Genomic DNA, 21,650 nt, shown 5'->3' with positions numbered 1-21,650 from the left:
TCAAGCGTGTAATATCAGCTTCTATACCCGTATTGGTATCAAGTGGGTCAAACCAAATCTTATTGCTGACTTTCATGAAAGGATGGAGCTGTCGTATTAGGACCACTAGCAGGGATATATCTAATGCATCTAAATCAGGTACCCCGGAATGTGGGTATAATTTGAGATCTTGTTCCATAGTTAATACTTTACTCTTTTCAAGTCCTTCTTTTATTCTTTCTTTGACATGATCTTGGCCAAGATATTCCTTGAATGTTTTACCAGAAAAGCCCGGTAAGACATGTCTCATACAAAGTCTGAGAACGAATCTTCCCTCTTTATTCAGCATTGACTGCAGACGAAACACGTGTTTCTCTTCGTCTGTACAAATTTCAGTCTGGAAAACACAAAATATATGTACAAATGTCAAAGATCATAGGAATGTTTCACTTTATTCCTTACATGGTGAGATTTAAGATACACAACTATTTGTATTTTTAAACCTAACTCATGATTATCATGACAGGAATAATTTTCAAACTAATTTATTACCTCTCCCATTTCCGCTATAAACACATTATCAACAAGCAGAATTACTGATTTAATGTTTTAAACTGTATATCAACAAGAATTTAAAAATTAAAAAAAAGCATTTCGTTATTGTGACATAATCATTTTAATTGATTTTCTTACCATAATTTGTTGTTTAAAGCCTCAAAAAAAGAAGAAAGAAAAGAACACGTCTCTGTGACCGCGACTTATGAATGAAAACATTAAATTTTTGTAAAAATATACCGAGTATTCATTTCACTTAACTTAAAATAGAATAAATAAGAAATATGATATATATTACTTAATGCAATTTCCGTTATGCCTGTCAATGATTGACATACCTGCTTAAAATAATGATTATGTAGATATATACTCTTGCTCTGATAATCCTTGTAATACAATTATAATACATATAAACTCTATATGTGCAATAAACCACGACAGTGTAATAGTTTCCCTTTGTAAAGAAAGGAAACTTCTCGTCCTAGCTGTAGAATCTCAGTCAATGAAGCTGACATTAAAATCTGAATATAGCCTTAAATGCTCTTGTGATATTGTAGGTATAAAGTACAATGAAGGTTTTGTATATGTTCTGTGTGAAACTGGAGAAGTGCGTGCTATAAAAAGCAATAATGGCGCTGAACAAGCATTATATCAAACCGGTGTCCAAAGTCCATCTTATTTTGACATATCTCCTGATGGAGAATATATCTATATTACAAAAAGAACAAGCATAACACGTTTGAGATTGCATTTACCTGGTGATGAATGTCGTGCCTATTCTGATAGAGATGGGAGAGCATTAAAGGGAATATCTGTCAGTCACAGAGGCGTGTTTGTGTCAGTCTGGGATGGAGATTTGATCTTAAAACTTGATAAAGATTTAAAATACGTGAGTGAAAAAGTTTTGGATAATTTACAAAGTCCAATGGGAATTCACAAATGTCATGGACATTTGTATTTATCAAAGTTTAAGACAGACCTTATTGAACAAGCTTGCAGGGAAATTGTTATTGCTAAGCTGTGATGTCTTTGTTTTACACTCGTTAAATAAAATTAAACATGTGCTTTTTGTTATTCATTTGTAAGCAGTGTAAATATGTGTGTTCTAAATAATACAAGTTACCTTTCAATCATCTCATCTAGGATTATCTTTGATAATACTTTTTTAAAAAATCTTATTTTCAACACTACTGTAATATGATGCCTCAGTAATGTTACACCCGCTGTTACAAATGTATCATTTATCTGTTCTTGTCACACATGGCCTATAAAAGTGTTCCATTTTTTATTCAGTGTAAAGAATGAGGAAAAAATGTTCCATTTTTTATTCAAAAAGTGTCCCATTTTTTATTCAGTATAAAGAATGAGGAATAGGTAAACATGTATCATAAGGAAATAAACATATATATGTATATGTAAAGAAGAAAGTGTTTATTTCCAAACGTATACATTATATATGTATAATGCATGTATAAGGTAGACGATCTATTATATCCACACAGAACTTCAGGCGAGCTAACTCCGGTAGCCTAATGAAAAAAAATGCGCGATTACCGCCCTGAAATCGTTTAGAAATGCACTACTTATATATTACCTGTTTATTTCAGTGTAACCCATTGTTCCAAGGTATTCGGTAGAAAAAGTATCAAGCGCCTGCTAGACTTCACAACAACTGCCTTGAGACTTTCACTTTCTTATTGACTTTCACTTTCTTATTGAATGTATTTTCACCGACATGCTCCGAAAACGACCTACAATTCTTATAACCTATAGCTCTTCAGCGCTTCTTATGTAAAATTCTTCCAAGTATAATTTCCAATAACCGTAAATTATACCATACCCAGACTATGGTATAATTTTCATCGAAGGAGTAAGTGTTTCTGGGCGGGGCTATAGGTTAACACAGATACACCATTGGTGCGTTGACTTCGTCTCGTGAGGCTAAGGCATAAGAAAGGTCACGTGATTATGGTATAATTTACGCAAACCCAGAAATCGTCAACGCAGCAATCAGTGTGGCAATACCACGTGACATTGACGTCATTTTCGGCATCATTTCCAAGACAAATGTTGCTCGATTCGGAAAAGAAAATAGCCGTAAATATTTTATTTCTGTACCAATTTCTTTGGGATATGCACCAGTCTACGGGGAAAAATATAAGCTTTCCATAGAATATTGGATCTTCGTCAGTATATAAGCCGTTTTATCAAACACTTTGCCTAACCTTGGAAGTTGCTTGTTTTAGAGCGGGCTTCAGTTGCAAGCTATTTCGTTTTCTGGCGTTATCTGGTCTACGCCATGATTAAAAAGTCAGGTTTACATCAACCGGGAGTACGGAAGGCAAAACTCTACCTAAATATGTTCATTTTTTTATTATGAATGACATAAATCTTACATTTTTCTTCAATTGTCAAATCTGGCACCAGTTCCAAGTCGAAAAAAAGGACTACAGTTTAAAGCCGATTTTAGAATCCGTTGCAAATGCGAAGCAACATGCCTACCGTTCTCTTTCTATAATTATGTTAACCATGAAAAACTTTTTATTTTCTATACAATTTACATAAACACAAATGAATATTTAAATAATTTTTCCTCGCTGCGATATTGAAGTGATTTTAAAAGTAGTAAAATTGTTGTCTGTACTGCAGTATTTGTAAAGAAATTGATTTACTCTTTAATCATTGTTCTTTCACGGTAATGATTATGAAACATTTATTTGTGTCATGTAGCAATACTAAACATGGAATAGAAAACAGAAACCCTAAATTTCCCCTAAAACGGCAAAATTGAAAATGTTTCAGGCTCTGATTGACTTAGCTAGCCTGTCCAATGAACGTGCACATTCCGGATCACTTCGATTTGTATGCTGTAAAAAGGGTTACGCCTCGACGCGGCAATTTTAAAGTCAAATGTTATTCTTTTGTAAAGAGCCTTTGTATATATATAAAGAACCTGTAGCAATCTTTTAGTATGATAGATTAAGCTTTTTAACACAGTGGCACTCGTTGATAAAAAATATTTTTATATCCTGTTTTCATACCCACGGTAACCGTTTTCGTGAACTGGATATAACTTCGTTAACTTAAGAACACTATTAAACACTATCTATTTTATAATTGCATTTATTTCTGTTGATGAACTGCATATCTGACAAATTTAGTTAATTATATCAGTCAACTCAGCTTTATCAGAGAGCTCACCAATATACATTGTAAAGAGAGGAAGGGCACGGAATATTTGTGGTTTGAAAACATTTAAATCGAGTAGAACATTTTTAACAATAATGTCTCTTTCAACTGAATAAAAACGATAGGGCTATTTGGGACTATTTCTTATCGATGTGGCCATTGGCTGTAAATGCATGGATTATTGCACGCGGCATGACCTGCAAATGTCCTAAACAGGCTTTTTGTAGCATTTTAAGATTTAAAAAGGATCGCACATTAAAATCTAAAACATGATAAACGTGACGCATATACTAAATAAGTGAATTATCTGATATGTAAATAAAGAAGTAAGTCATTTGACAGTTGAAGGATAAGAATTGAAATTACTCTTCAAATGTAATCGTAATTTTACTAAGCTTATGTTAGCTATCAATTATTCAATGGACGCATCAGTGGCATATGGACCCCAGTCATCTTGCCGATGTTGCTATTACAGATGTTAATGTAAATATTTATATAATTATTGAAAATCATTGTTATTTCCGTCTTGTTGAATGTTTTGTTACAAGAAATTTGATTGTGATCGATGGATGTTGGTTTGTAAAATTATTTATCTGTTAACTATTTTCTACTTTGTTTACTCCACATGGCGTCCATTCTCGTTCTTATTCATGGCTATTTTGGGTCTTTTTGATAAATAGAGAATTATAAGCAATGCAACTAAGTAACAATTCTATCAGATTTACAAGGCAAAGTTCCAAGTTCAAATTGTGTTTTAGTTTATCAAACTCTATAGAACTTTATTATACAACAATTCCAGAAAAATATATACCTTTTAAAAGTCTCTCTTTTGAGGACAGAAGAACCTGTTCGTCACATTCACGAGTGTCAGTGTTTGTCAGAATAAACTGAAAAAATACCTTTAGCTTAACAACTCTCGCGTTAAAGTGTAACCCTTTCCATATCATACAAAAGTGTTTTTATATTAACTCTTTCTCTCACTGAGAGCACATATATTTCTTATCAATTTCGCCATTGTGAAATAGAATAAAACACATTTAACTACATAGGAAAAGATGAGCAATACTTTAAACATCTTCAAAACGAAACCAAACATTATTTTCCGACAGGACTTAATCTACGTGATTTGACGTGCACTATTGCGATACAAGTAAGTGTTGTTGCTTTAAGGAACAATCAGTTTTTTCATAATCTCTCTGTGAAAGATCAACAATGAAAAACTAAATTGTAGAAAGAGAACGGTAGGCATGTTGCTTCGCATTTGCAACGGATTCTAAAATCGGCTTTAAACTGTAGTCCTTTTTTTCGACTTGAAACTGGTGCCAGATTTGACAATTGAAGTAAAATGTAAGATTTATGTCATTCATAATAAAAATATGAACATATTTAGGTAGAGTTTTGCCTTCCGTACTCCCGGTTGATGTAAACCTTACTTTTTAATTATGGCGTAGACCAGATAACGCTAGAAAACGAAATAGCTTGCAACTGAAGCCCGCTCTAATACAAGCAACTTCCAAGGTTAGGCAAAGTGTTTGATAAAACGGCTTATATACTGACGAAGATCCAATATTCTATGGAAAGCTTACATTTTTCCCCGTAGACTGGTGCATATCCCAAAGAAATTGGTACAGAAATAAAATATTTACGGCTGTTTTCTTTCCCGAATCGAGCAACATTTGTCTTGGAAATGATGCCGAAAATGACGTCAATGTCACGTGGTATTGCCACACTGGCAATGGTATATCTGTTACTTATCTGATTCACATGAATCGTAAAATAAAATATTTCACCATTTTACTTCTAGTTGTCATACCTTTGTGAAACAACTGGTCATGAAGAATTATTTGATTCATGCCGTAGAAAAAAACATCTGCTAGGTAAAGACATTTTAAGAATATGGGAAAACAACTTTAAGTCACAAGGTTTGCCGCCATTTTGTGTACATGATTGCCGAATGTAAGTTTACATTAAAATTAATTTCAATGGAATAAACCATGGCGTAATTGAAAATATCTTTTCTACAATAGTTATGGTATTTTTCACAACTTTATTATTTTTACTTTTGTTATGTTTCTTAAACATTTAAGTACCGTGGAAAAATGAGGCACCGGTATGAATGTTGGTATATTTTATTCATACATGACACGAATAACCAACAACCCATATAAAAAACTAAGCTGCTTGTACTTATAGTAAATGATTCAGTTACAGTATAACATTATTTTCAACAAGACAGATGCCATCTTGTACATTGAAGAAAAGAAATTGCCAAATTACTTCCCATTTTAAGTGTTTTCATTTACCTACTGGGGGGACATCCGCGTACCGAATTGATCAATAGATTACTTTTCGACATCTGTCGAACTCCTATTCCCTCTGTTAGTATTCTGTTTTGTAAAATTAAATCGTCTAACGTATGAATAATTGTAAGGACACATCAAGTTAAAATTTTAGACAGTTGTCGTAACCTATATATATTTTTATGAGTAATTCATTCAACTCTTGTACGTAATGAAAAGCCAAGTGACGTGCCAGTGATTTTATAGGTTGCTTTAATCATTTTAGATTGTGTATGTTTTTATTTATCTCGTGCGCACGAGACACTTTGTCGTGGCCATGAGTTACTAAGTCGTGCGCACGAGATAATTAAGTGGTGCCCTTGAGATACTATGTCGTGCACACGAGTTACTATGTGGTACGAACGTGTTATTTACGTCGTGCGCACGAGATAATTTACAAATCAGATTACACTATATATATGATTTTTTTTTAAACTTAGAAAATTCCTGGTTACACTACTCAATGTACATGTATTCACTTTTAACTTGATACATGTCTTCAGGATCATATTAGGACGTCACTATCCAAGGCTCATAGATCAGACATTAAGTGTTACTAAGTTATGCCCCTTTGCGGGGACCATCCTGTGATAGGATATATATAATATGATTGGTTAATTTTCTAGTGCGCACGATTTAATAATCTCGTTCACACCACATAGTAACTTGTGCCCACGACTAAGTAACTCGTGGCCATGACATAGTATCTCGTGCGCACTACTTAATTATGATCTTGTTCGCACTAGTTAGCAACTCGCGGTAACGACACAGTATCCCGAACGCACAACTTAGAAACTAGTTGCCACGACTTAGTAATAACATAGTATCTCGTGCGCATCACTTAATTATCTCGTGCGCACGACTTTGCTAAGCGTGGCCACGACATAATATATCGTGCGCACAATTTAACTATTTCCTGCGCACGACTTAGTATCTCGTGGTCACGACATAGTATATCGTGCGCACGAGATAAATAAAAAAGCACAAATGTCACCTCTATTCTGTCCTTCTTTTTTCCTTTATCATTTATTCTTTTGATATGCGCCCATTTCAGCATCACTTTCAGCATCAAAGGACGCAAACATTATTATTTTACAATATTAGAAAAATCGCGAGATCCAGATAAACACCAGTGTCATGTTTGTCGTAAATCAGGTGTGCAAGTTATGGTTTGTTTGAAGGGAGAGAACTTATAATATATCAAGTTTGATAAAATATTTATGATAACCTCCCTGTAATTTGTTGCGTTCGATAAGAATAAGTAGAGCTATTGCAGTCACCCGAGCGTCGGCGTCGGCGTCGGCGTCGGCGTAACCACCTATGTTAAAGTTTTTGTAATAGTTCAAATATTTTCAAAGTCCATTGACATATGGCTTTGAAACTTTGCACACTTGTTCACCATCATGACCCTAACCTGTAGACAGGAGGAGGTAACTCTATCAAGCATTTTGACAGAATTATGCCCCTTTTTCGACTTAGAATTTACGTTAAAGTTTTTGTAATAGTTCAAATATTTTCAAAGTCCATTGACATATGGCTTTGAAACTTTGCACATGTGTTCACCATCATGACCCCAACCTGTAGACAGGAGGAGGTAACTCTATCAAGCATTTTGACAGAATTATGCCCCTTTTTCGACTTAGAATTTACGTTAAAGTTTTTGTAATAGTTCAAATATTTTCAAAGTCCATTGACATATGGCTTTGAAACTTTGCACACTTGTTCACCATCATGACCCCAACCTGTAGACAGGAGGAGGTAACTCTATCAAGTATTTTGACAGAATTATGCCCCTTTTTCGACTTAGAATTTACGTTAAAGTTTTTGTAATAGTTCAAATATTTTCAAAGTCCATTGACATATGGCTTTGAAACTTTGCACACTTGTTCACCATCATGACCCCAACCTGTAGACAGGAGGAGGTAACTGTATCAAGCATTTTGACAGAATTATGCCCCTTTTTCGACTTAGAATTTACGTTAAAGTTTTTGTAATAGTTCAAATATTTTCAAAGTCCATTGACATATGGCTTTGAAACTTTGCACACTTGTTCAACATCATGACCCCAACCTGTAGACAGCAGGAGGTAACTCTATTAAGCATTTTGACAGAATTATGCCCCTTTTTCGACTTAGAATTTACGTTAAAGTTTTTGTAATAGTTCAAATATTTTCAAAGTCCATTGACATATGGCTTTGAAACTTTGCACGCTTGTTCAACATCATGACCCCAACCTGTAAACAGGAGGAGGTAACTCTATCAAGCATTTTGACAGAATTATGCCCCTTTTTACGACTTAGAATTTACGTTAAAGTTTTTGTAATAGTTCAAATATTTTCAAAGTCCATTGACATATGGCTTTGAAACTTTGCACACTTGTTCACCATCATGACCCCAACCTGTAAACAGGAGGAGGTAACTGTACCAGGCATTTTTTTTACTATCAAGCACTAAGAATAGTCGAGCATGCTGTCCTACCGACAGCTCTTGTTTGATATATATTTACTATTCTATCCCGTCTTGTATGAACGTCACTTTTGATAAAGAAAGAAGACAGGACGAAATGTAATGTAAAGACTATAGAAAACTGCCGATGATCAGACTGATAAGTGTTTGCCCATTGTTTCAGGTTAATGCAAAAGTTGCTAATGATTTATACGATCTTACAGATTCAAACTCTAGTAGATAGGCGTCATTTTTTTGCACAGTGTCGATTCGGGTTGACTAGAAGGGATATACTTTATGATCTCCTTGCCTGTATTATCAGTAACCTATCAAAAGAGGTAAAATATTTCTAATTGTGCATGAGTTTAAATAATTTAAAATACTCTAACAAGTCAATATCTTAATTTCTGAGTAATTCTTTTAAGTACATATAGTAATTGAATGTACCCACCGCGAATGTACAAACAACATGCAAACAACATGCAGTTTTTACAATTCGTTGCCTGGGAGATGGTATTGATTCCCCTAACTTGCGCTTAATGTTCGTTGATAATGAATGATGTGATGCCAAAATATATTTGCATGCCTTGAGGCGTTCAATGGTCTGTTTTAACTTTAAACTCTTTGAACGCAGATGGCGATAGCAGCTTGTCCATGTTGTTAGTTATGTACTCACCAATTTGTACATCTGTGGAGTCTGACTATACTTCATGCTGCATACAGGCTGTTCACTATTACTATTTGATACCGACATTGTTCTATTATCAGACGACTTTTCCATACTGAAAACAGTGCAAGTCCATTTGCATAAATTAGGTTGGCTCTTTGCACTTTTAGTGATTTGATATTGTAATTCTTTAAAGAAAAAACTTCAAGTTTATAACTGGACCAAGGTCATCTTACGTTTCAAGGATTCTTAAAAAAGATTACGTCAAACATGTCTTTTTTACAATGAGATTCGTCATTCTTCTATCGTATCCATCATTTATCTACTCAGGTTTCCGTTCGTGCCTGAAATAATGCACGAAAGGGCATCGAGGTCTTCCTCCACCAGTATAGCCGGAACGTCGTCACATGACCTATAATGCGTCGGTGTGACGTAAATCCCGATTAAACAAACAGACAAACAATCATTTATCTAAATTCAAGCAACTTCTAAAAACAACAACAGTAAGCCATGCATAATTTCACTTGTCATTTTATTATCTTTTATATTTTTATAATCATAAAATAATCAAAATCTTGCTGTATACAAAAACATAATATATATATAACAGTTTTAATATATAAAGATTGCAAATCTAGTATTGCATCATGATCTCTCTATATCAAAGAAATTAATTATATAATATAATATAATACATATAATCAAACCAATTTAATCAAACACTTAATATTAAATTTGATAAATTAAAATGTTAAGTACAGACTTGCAAAATGAAAAGTATCAAGTATTTACAAAAAAAAAACATTAAAGAATTGAAAGAAAAAAACACGAGTAAAACAAAGTTACCTGATGATAATGTGCAAGAAGAAAATCTCAAAATATTAATATCATTTTAGTAAACATTGACACGATATGTATGCCTGTTTCCTTTACTGTTGAAAAACGGTTAAAGGTTATATATAAAGTTAGAAAGTAATATAATAATTCGAGACATAACATTTGTTTGATTCTAAATGCAACGAAATAGTAAATGTTAGGTATTTGAAACGAAGATTAGGACAGGTTTTATAGTAGCAAATAATTATGTTAATAAATATTAAATAATACATAATACAAATTGGCAATATGAAGGCACAAGAAAACAAACAAAGGATATGTAAATGCGCTTTTATATTACAATGTTTCATTTTGATATTTGTAAATATCACAGTCAGTTTTGACACTAAAGCTTCACTTTTAAAGTTCTCCACATAACTGTCGCATGTCCATTTTGTACGACATCATGAATACTGCTTAAATTCTATAAATGGTTTTAAGTACACAGGAATAAATAACCTTCATCTATTTCTCCATATGTGTAATCTGAGAACGTTGCCCTAACAACGTAGTCGTGTATTAGTCACGACTTATTGACGTTTTCAGAGTCGATATAAAACAGATGGTTTTCTTTTTTGATTGCCGACACTGGAACAACCACGTGACCTGGACAGACATGATGTTACATGTTAAGAGATGATTCACTTTCACTAAGTCCAAATTAAAGTGTTCATTTGTTTCAAAATAGATCTCAGTAATTATTGATATCACAGTCAATGTCACATGGTAGCTCCCACTTAATGTTGTTATCATATTCAATGTCACATGGATGCTCTCACTCAATGTTGATATCATATAAATTGTATCACATGTTTGTTCTAAATTAATGTTGATATCATAGTCTGCGTCACATGGTAGCTCCCACTCAATGTTGATACTGACATCTGTGTCACATGCATATGTGTGCTCTCACTAAATGTTGATATCATGTCACATAGAAGACTTTATTAAAGATTGATATCATAGTCTGAAAAATAAAATAGGCATAGAAATATATAAAAATTATTAATGAGGTCATGGATCTACATTTACTCATCTTTCATTTTACATCAACAACTTGCAAATACAACAACATACAAATATATCAAAATGAATTTGAAAACTTATACATGCAAAAACTACTTACTAGTATTCAACTATATCACGGAACTATGTAAGAAAACGTAAACGATTAAAAAGGTTACATTTTTTGTGCCATGTTAGTTTGAGGAGTCCAACCAGAATCTTTCTGTTGACTGCCGGATTTGGAAATTTGAAAACAAAATTCCTTAAGTCATACATGTACTGTAACAGCGAAAGTACATAATATTATTTCGTTAACAGAAAGGCAAAGTTTGAAGCGAAAAGATCTGAAAAGATACGTACCTTTGACCAGTGTTGGTGTAATACTGCCACTTTCAATAAAGTCAGTTGCTTCACCATCAGAATAACCATCTAGAAACTCAAACGCTTGCTCTGTTATAACATTACCTGTAACAGAAATAGCAGTTATTTACTAATATGTACATATAATGATACACGGGAAAGCATATGGTGTCACTAAAGAAAGCATACAATAAGAAAGCGTAAAATATATCTATATTCAAAACAAATCATTCGGGAAAGAATGATTTTAAAAATGGAAAAACTATGACGTATTGAACTATTTAGATAATTGTAGAAATAGGCTACAATTATTTCAAAACGTATTTTCATTGACTAGTTTAATGGCTATGACTTTGTATTTGCAAATTGAAATATGTTAATGAGCAAAGAATCATGTCATTTTTCTCACCGTCTTGGTCCGTGACATTTGACCCTCTTCTAGACCTCCGTTTGGCACTTGTCGGGCGACTAGCCCTCGAATGATTCCCCGTGGAGGTTGCAACCGGACCTTCTGTTAGATCGAGAGGTGGAACTTTCCTATCTTGAAGCTTTTCCAGTTTCTTTGCAACCTCTGCATGAAAAGCTTCTTTAGACGGCGGGTTTGGAATTTCGTTTGATTTACTTGAATTATCCGTAAACGTTTGTCTATTTATGTAAGTAGCCTTTGGTGTTTCTGTCATTGCAGCCATTTTAGCAACAATAGAACTTTCATACTTAGATGAAGGTTTACCCTCATAGCTATATGGTCGCACGTTTAAATCATTAGTATATCCATTATCACCTACAAATCCACGATTATCACTGTATTCATTTTGGCGAATAATTTCCTTATCCATTCTTCGCTCTGCTGCCAACTCTGCCTCTCTATTGCGTTCTCTTTCCCGCTCTAAAGCTCTTAGTTTAGCACTATCAGTGGCAGATTCAGAAATCTCCGGATCAGAGAAATCCATAGACTTCGACTGAATGTCTTGTTTGTGAGGTTTTGGTTGAGGCGGGGGAGGAGCAGGCTTTTTCTGCCTATGTATATCTGCCACAATAGTTTTTTCACTAGCAATCCCTCGCTCATTGCTCTGATTTCTACGTGGTCTTTGTTCATACCTGTCATTGCTGCTTCTATCTTCACTGTCATATGACTTAGTGGATTTTTCCTTTTCAAAAGGCGTTTCTTTGCGTTGTTTCCTATTTTTAGGTCTGCGCGTTGAATGAAGTGTGACGTCACTTTGAGAACGCCGTACCTTCTTACCGGTGCGTCTCACTTCACGTTCTCTATATCTATCGAGATAATATTCTTCGTGTTCAGGATGACTCACTAACATGGCACGAGAGTTGTTTATATCTAAAATAAAAAAATAATAAATTAAGCGCCTTTTAATCTTAAAATCATACTTTAAGCATGATTAAGTTTAAACCATTTGGCGGACGATAATCCACTTACATTTTCAATGCAATACCAGTACTCTGTGAACTATTGAGAGGTTTAAATTTAATGGTAAAGAAAACTTGCTCATTCTATAAGACTAATATGAATATACCAAAGCTATGAAAGCTAATAGATCGTAAATAGTACGAAATATCATTGATTTTACCTCGGGCCAAGATCCTTACACGTGCTGTCTTTCAAACAGGCATTGTGCTTGCATGTGTACCGGGGTTAAGATTTGAATTACTATGACTTTGATTTGCATGGATTAGTTGAGCTAAGCATAAATTAAATCAGATTGAAATCTTGGCAAAAAAGGTTAATAAAACCAGCAAATTTCAGCTTCCTTAAAATAATTTAACCCAAATAAAATGAGAAAAGGATGTCTGCGTTATTGTACATGTACATGATAACGTAAAACAAATATACTGATATCAAAATAATAAAGGAAATAAATGCAAACTGATAAGAAATGACAAATGATGATAGTGGTTTACTTAATATAATTATCAGATAACACTGTGCATGTACAAAACAAACGTAGGCGGCGTTAGCTAATGAAATATTTATACATGTAAATACTAGTAAACAAGGAGATTGCCTGGGCATGAACAACCTAACCCGTGCCCAACAATTCTACAAGTTGTTTAATCTCGGTCTATGTAAACATATCATTACTCTAATGATCCTTTCTTATTAAATTTCAATTTAATGAAACAATCGTACACAACTAGGCAACAAGCGTATTATAACACCCTTATCACCCATCTTTGTGGGCATTGAAGAGATAGCGCCGTCCGTTATTGTTCATATAAATCTACTTTCCACTGACATGGCTTGACAACATACCGGAACGGTCAGGTATTGAAACTAAGTTTGAGCAATCATTAATAATGTTTGCACGCGATTTAACACGTTGTTAGAATAATAAAATGATACTAGAGTCTAGTTTTACTATAAACTCTATACAGATATAGATATTGTCATTTATATTGAAGTAAAGACGCCGGTATTGAAAAGTATTATGGCTGTTTCATTCAACGCGCAAGTTATCAATAATGAAGGTTCTGTAATTTTAAACGATTTGATTAATGCTATTTTAAGTAAACGTTATGATAGGTAAAATGAAGATTTCTATTATGCTTTTATAATGCATAATCTCAAATTGAATAAGGTTGAAATTCTCATAATTGTTTACAAAATTTTAGATTAAACGCCTGTTTGAAAGCTTTATTTGTCGATGGACAAAGAATCGTGACATTTTCAATGAAATTGTTTGTATACAAGAGAGTAATCAATTGACAAAATGAAAAGGCACATATTTATCAAATATAATACTCGATTCGACTGTGCAGTGCATGGGTCTTTCTTTTCTTTACAGTGTTTAGTTAACAAATCCCAAACAGACGCCGTCGCCCCGTCATCAAATGAGCCGCGTCACGACAAAACCAACATAGCGCGTTTGCGACTAGCATGAATCCAGACCAGCCCTGCGCATCCGCGCAGTCTGATCAGGATCCATATTGTTCGCTGTCAGTTTCTCTACTTGTAATAGGGTTGGTAAGTGAACAGCACGGATCCTGATCAGACTGCGCGGATGCGCAGGCTGGTCTGGATCCATGCTGGTCGCAAACGCACTATGTTGGTTTTGTCGTGACGCGGCTCTAATTGCAAAACAGCTATAATTTATGTTATTAACATGATTGTTTGGAACCACATTTTTGTTATCTTTGATACCATGTCAAACTAGATAAAATGATATAGTTTTGTTCTTTGTCACACCGACACTGTCTATGTCATATTTACTTTAAAGCTTAAGTGACGAAGGAAGACCTCATATGCACCTTCTTCCAATATTTCAGGCACGAATAGGCAACTGAGTGAAACCATCGACCTCCACTAAGCTATCTAGATAGCTTCCTCATATGAATGTGAAGTCTTTGACGAGATTCGAATCCATAGTGACAAAGGGCAAGTAATTTAATTCAGCGTTCTTAATATCAAGCGCCTCAGGCAAGATAAGTTATTTAACATGATATACCTCTGTATGGGTCATAGTTGTATGGATAGGAATATAGATCCATGTAGCTGCCACTTCGAGGTAGACGGTAATCCGGTTCATAGACAGGTGGAACTACTTGCTGACTATGATATATTCGTCCGCCAAGGTTGCCACCCTGGTACACCATGTGCCCTGGTGGTCCTGTAAGAGCAAAGAAAACGTTGTACGTTTACACTCAAATATCTCAAAAAAGTACAAGAAATTATAATGAGCCTCAATTTAGTAGGTAGTTGGTATTTATATAATTATCAATTTACATGTCATGCTTCCATTTTCTTTCATTATTGAACGTTGCGTTATCATGAAACTTGATGCACATTTAAGTATCAAACCTTATGGAAGAATAGGTTAATTTATTTAACTTACAAATAAGTTTGAATTACCTTGTAAACCCGGATGTTCCTGTGGAGTAGATGCACTTCCTTTCCTTTTCATTTCCTTATATACCTGTGACGGCGCACCGCTATACAGTGACGGGTTACCGAACCACAGGTTATTGCTGCCAACCTTTGGAAGACGGGGATCTAACCGTGGATCCAGTCTGGGATCCAATCTTGGGTCAGTAAAATTACGTTGATCACCATGCTGACCACTGTTTTTACTAAGGCTTGTGTCCGGTGTAAGATGATGATGACGAAATGGTTTTTGAGTAGATTTCCGTGATTCTCGGTCTCGTTTTCTGAAATACATATGTATGTCATTTAAGAATTGGTTGGTTAGGCAGTTAATATAAAATAAACGTTAGGGCATTAATTGGTTTGTTGAAGTATATTTACGTCAATTTCCCGGCGTTTAACTCATACCGACGTTAGTGCAAGCGTTGATTTTTAATTTATATATCAAATGTGTATATTTCCTTTTTTCATCGTAGAAACATGCGAATAATTTTACTTTTGCAAAGCAACAAATGAGTTTTTGCAAATCATATGTTGAAATAGTGCCAAGTGTTACCATTCACACCATTTTCAAACCGTAAGAAAATTATTCAAAATACTATTATCATGTTGAAATTATTAAATCCCCCATGACGTAGGCTCTTATTCATTAATATGCAAGCAATACAAATAAGTACGCAAGTTGTACAACTAAATGAATCGTGGGAGAGAAGTGAAATGAGGTGTTTTTTATTACAAATAAAACATTAAATCACTAAATAAATATCTTATTTCCATTTAAATTGTAACCCGGCCTTTGATTCTCCGTCAATTAAACACAAAAACAAATCGATGATTTCTAATTTATTTCATTAAAACAGTAACAATGTCAATGCCAGGACGCTTTTGAAAATGTTGTTTTATATTTCATCTACTATAAAACATGGTCACTAATATAGGACATGCCTGTCATAATAACAAAATAGAAATATCATATGTAAAGCTTCATTGGTTGCTTTGTTTTTGTCATTGTTTTTATTGTTGTGTTGTTATTTTGTTCTTGTTTTTTGTGGTTTTTACAGAATTGTAAATGTTGCAACATCTGTTGGCAACACAAATGTAGTACAACTGATGTTAGGATTTATTGTAACAAAATGAGACAGATGTAGTATCACATATTGTTCATGTTAATGTATATCAGGTGTAGATGTCAACGTTTTTTGCATTGTTTTCTAACTTTTCAGTATACAGTCGCCAATCTAGAAGAACGCACCCACGTATATAGGTATTGAGATAGACTCGTACTGTTTTATAAAACGCAATGAGCGTCATGAAATTGAAAAATAATATTTGCGAAAACGGTGAAAACACAACAAATGATACATCTTCAATCGTTTCACGTTTATTGATTTTAAGTGTAAAATCATTTACAGGTCTCCTCATATGATATGCATGTCTTTTAAGTTTTTGTCCCACGTTCTTTTCAACGTCGACCATAATAAAGCACCGCGGTTAAAAATATTTAAATAAATTAAAAGAATCAGACCTACAGATCTAGATGGGCGTAGGAAAAACGAAGAAGGCAGATATACTCTGTTTGTCTAAGGTTTAAAAGAATGTCAGTAACCCGATTAAGGTTTTGCAATGTCTGACAATTTTAAGTGAATATCTATGATAGTTTTTGAGCAATTAATCTGAACAAAAATATTGACAGGGAAAATCAAATCTATGTCAAAAAGGAGCTAACTCATTTTTTGTAAAGTTGTTTTACAATGAGAAAAAAGGTTGGAGAACAATTGTGAGAACTTATTACAGCCACAGCGGGCTTGACCCAGTCGACTTTAAACCCTATCGACCGGTCTATAACGCACACACCAGCTATCTAAATATAAGCTATCAGTCAATTACTGAACGTACTATAAGAAATCGTGTGATACAGGGACAGGAAGGTCGGGAGGACAAACCGGCAACTTAATCCTCCATCGAAGTTTACGTTTCTGACTGACTATAGATTATTGTTGCTTTTCATAGTGCCTAAAGTTGCGTCACCCCCATTGGTAATAGAAGATATGAAGATATATACGAAGAGAATGGACTTACCTTAGACAGCAGTAGATGAGTACAGCTAGGACGGACAGAAGAACAATCAGGCCGGCTATAGATCCAGCTATCACCGCAATAGTCTCTTCTTTAGATAGAGACATTGTCTTATTCAGTCAAACTGAAAGTAAATAAAAACAAATGATGAAAATACCGTACAATATCACACACGTGGTTCCCTCATCAATAATATATCTATTGATTGATTGGGATAAACAACATTAACTCTACATGCAGCTGTTTGTACTTAAGCATCTGATCAACTACTTGACGATAAATTAATCTATTTTCTATACAAAAACATCTATCTTCCATCAAACCGAAACCCGAACTTTACTGAAACTTAATGAAAATAACATAACTTAGATATGTTCTACTAATTTTTTCTCTAAAATCCGTTGCCTGAAATATTCTACGTTTATCTATCTATACGAGTGTTCATAAAAACTAATAAAAACGGCTTTTAAGAAGTATAACATCAATAAAATATCAACTCTATTCTATTCAATAATGTCAGTGACATTTTTTTATTACTTTCGACCCAGTTTGACAAAGGCATGACCAAACAATAAACACATTGATGATATGAGATTTATCACTTTTACAGTGAGAAATTCTTTATCAAACGGCAACATTCTTCAAATATAAACTGATTTATTGATACCATTTTATTAGTTTCGATCGGTACTTCGGAGTACTTTTGTGTGAGTTATGGTATACAAAGGATAAACTGCGTAAAAGAGATCATCATAGACAAGTGGACATTTTTGTAGAAAAACAAATAACCTAAACACAGTTATAAAATATTGATCTGATATAAGATGTATGTTGTATTATTTAAAGGCCCATTAAGCCCCAGAAATGCTATCAGTTTTATTTGTCAAAAGCTTCTTATTTTCAGTGTCCTATTAAAGTTTCCAAAACGTTACTCATTTGCCATATATAGCCGAGACATCTTGTACTTCTTTTGCGTTTTAGCAATGAATATAGTTATATTGATTTAGTATTTTGTATGGAAGTTTAGGATACTATTTTGTTTACATTTTGCTACTTTTATAACAAAACATTTCACTTTCAGCACTACTTTCCTCAGGTGATAAACATTTAACATTCTCTAAATCAAATACTTAAATGTTAAAGACCTCATTTTTGCCCTTTCTAGAGAAGGAAAAAATATTCATTTCTGAGGCATAACGGGCCTTTAATCTATTCTATTACATATATTAACATATCGTTCAACAACAAAAAATGCACATAAAGTTACAAGTCCCACCATGAAATTGCAAATGTCTTACTTGTTTAAATTCCATTTTTACAAAATGCAGTATTAAACCTGAATCTATGGATAGTGTTTTCTGCCTAAATGCCGTTAAATACAATGTAGTTTAAATTTTGCCCGAACAATATATTTTATGTATTATTATAACCACAGACAGTGTTAAATAACAGAACATAAAAATAAGCAGATTTACCTCTGTAAACTAATGTCCCGTGTTTTACTTGAATTAAGTACGTAAGAACCCAATGTAATTGACTAGTCAAAACTATTTCTGACATGTTCAAAACCCCAATATTGTAATTTGGAAACGCTATCCCACAATTTTCGGAAATATGATAGGTCTCTATTTTTTTACAGTGAAAAGAGAAAAAAATAGTCCCCACTCCCAAATTTATCACAATAGAAAAATCACACAATAAACGAAAATTGTAAATGTGATACACGTTTTACAATTCAATTTAGCACGTTTACAACCACTGAAAAATGTTAATGTAACGGTGACATAACGATATTCGGGATGTGGTTAGTATGGAAGATATTTGAACAATTTTACCGATTTAATTTGAGAAAATTGAATTATTTAACCCTGACACATATGTTGCCTGTTTGTAAATCAGTTTCTAAGTTTTTATCACTATACATGAATTAAATTTCAGTATCACGTTTTGGGGGGGGGGGGGGCAGGATCCGACCCCTAAGCGTCTATTGGATGCATAGTGACATGACAAAACCGTTAACGAAAAGATATTGTATGTTTAGATAGAAAAATGTGAAGCACGATACACGATAATTTATTAATATGAAACATAGCTAGACACGACGGTATACGATAAGATATATTGTACGGTTTGTCAATAATATATTGAAAGTAATAATACGACACGACAAAACGATGATTGGAAGCATGATGACACGACACGACGATATACGATAAAATATCATATGTTTTAATGATATGATATGAAGCATAATGAAAATGACAAGAAGGCATACGATAAGTTATAACATGTATCTGGTTTGGCGATACGATATGATGCACCGTGATACGACACGGTATGGCGATATTTAATGCATAAGGATCTTACACCGGCTACCGGTACAGACCGGATTATCTAAGTCGAGGGTTATTGTTTACGGTGGTAACGAGGCTCTACCGAGTTTCGCTAAACTGTTACCCGAGAGCTAAATATTCATATCTGTGACGATAGCCGGTGTTTGATTTTTTTTCTTGCATATTACAAATTAATGATATAATGTACTACAAAATATCATACATTATGCGATAATAAGATTTAAAACTTAACATGTTCTGTAACGATAGAACTTTAAGTTAAATTTCAAAACAGCTAGACTTTAATGTATTCAAATAAAATCTAAAAAACACAACAAATTAATATGAATAATGATAAAATGATTATGTACGTGTGCTTTATATAACAGACAGAAAAAAGGGGGATAATAGATCTACATATGAGAACCAAAAACAACTAGTTAAAACTTATTTTCTTACGTTATATTGAAATCATCAGATGATATTCACTAACAAAAGTTATTGGTTATATAACACATACAGATGGGGCAATACTAATACATTGAACGATACAGAAAGTGCACGACCAGTTGATCTAAGGCGTAGGCCACAACTAATGTTTATTGTATGAGAAATATGAACAATGTTGATACAACATTTTACTCGTAATTCCAATATTTGACCTGTCGCCATTCGAGGTAAAATTTTTAATCGTTTGTTATGTACATCATTAGAAATACAGTATGCTAATTAATGCAGTAAAAAGTGACTAAGATCATATGATTTTCATGTACTTTAAAACTGGTTATTTTCATTCTTATGTAGGTTAGAAAAGAGCGTTTTTTTGTTTCGGAGTAAATAGAATATTAAATTATTAATTGCAGCGCACGCCATTATTTATTGTTAATGGCAATTAAAAGCGTTATGTGTAGCCTTTGGCATAAGAAATGTCAGACTATTTAAATGACTCTAATCATCATTTTTTGTGCAAGAATTTCACGATGCATCTAAAATAAAAAAAATTGTGTCAGAGTTAAACACGGACGGGTTGTCAAAAGAGGCTTTAAGCGAAACGTGCTCTTTCTTACAGATAATATCAAACTTACAACCTGTCACGGAATGCATGTCAACCCTCTTAATTGATTGAGCAAAACATTAATTAAAGTCTAAATACACACTGTGTATTTTATCATGCCTATGTTTTTTACGCTAATTATACGGTAATCAAAATTAAGTTTGTGTCAGAGTTATCTGTTCTTGTATTTTGGATTAAATTTTCCAAAAAAACGGCACCGTCCGGTTCGCTCAAAAGGTAGAGCGTTGGCTTGTCAATCGGGCGACCCGGGTTCGATTACTGGACCGTGCATGTCACTTTCGTTGTGATTGATCATGAAAGCTTTTCTACAGTCATTCGCACTGTACCCCTGCTCCTCTTTGTACAGAAGTTTCAGTTCTTTAGTTATGACACTCGGTGAAAATGTAAGAAACAGATCTGAGATAAGTATACCTGATGAAGACTTTTGAGTCGAAACATTACATATTTTTCAAATAAAATAATTACATTTTTAAATTGAAACTGGATTGATTTCTATATTCAAACTGACAATAAAATATCACCACACTTAACAGATAATTATATTACGAAACCGATATGTTGATTGATAATGGGTGGTAAGTCAACAACCGGTTAGTTCTTCGAGGAGAACTTGAAAGAGGTTCCGATAAGTTTTAATCTGCATTACAATCAAACTTTTATAGATATGTTTAAACCATATATCCCGCTATTAAAATAGATCAGCCAGGAATGTGATATCATACTCCGGAGATTAATAACCAGTAATGGTGGTGTTGGATCACTCATGTTGGTTGACTCCGGATCACGACAGTTAGCCTCATTGAATTCACCAGAGCACAGTTCAACCACCGCCTCGTTACTGGGCAGGCTGTCCAGCAATTTATCAATACTAGTT

At 33.8% G+C, this 21,650-nt stretch overlaps 1 protein-coding gene across 2 annotated transcripts; it reads right to left on the bottom strand.

The window, feature by feature from the left end:
• Positions 1–9,689: 9,689 nt before the first annotated feature.
• Positions 9,690–17,525, bottom strand: LOC132721200 (uncharacterized). 2 transcript variants are annotated; one of them, XM_060705464.1, is made up of 7 exons: positions 17,372–17,525; positions 15,281–15,576; positions 14,877–15,038; positions 11,825–12,751; positions 11,416–11,520; positions 10,979–11,017; positions 9,690–10,895 (listed from the first exon to the last, which is right to left on the bottom strand). In XM_060705464.1, exons 1-6 carry the CDS (start codon positions 17,473–17,475, stop codon positions 10,998–11,000), a joined length of 1,614 nt encoding a protein of 537 aa, XP_060561447.1. In that variant the 5' UTR covers positions 17,476–17,525; the 3' UTR covers positions 9,690–10,895; positions 10,979–10,997. The 2 variants fall into 2 exon arrangements, with proteins under 2 accessions (XP_060561447.1, XP_060561446.1); XM_060705463.1 differs by having other exon boundaries at positions 9,690–11,017.
• Between the last annotated feature and the right edge of the window lie 4,125 nt (positions 17,526–21,650).

The sequence above is a fragment of the Ruditapes philippinarum genome, unplaced genomic scaffold (assembly GCF_026571515.1).
Source record: "Ruditapes philippinarum isolate M1 unplaced genomic scaffold, ASM2657151v2 ctg7388_1_1_1_1, whole genome shotgun sequence".
Classification (NCBI taxonomy): Eukaryota; Metazoa; Mollusca; class Bivalvia; order Venerida; family Veneridae; genus Ruditapes; species Ruditapes philippinarum.
The sequence above is the reverse complement of the archived record's forward strand: the minus strand, read 5'-3'. Positions and strand labels throughout refer to the sequence as shown.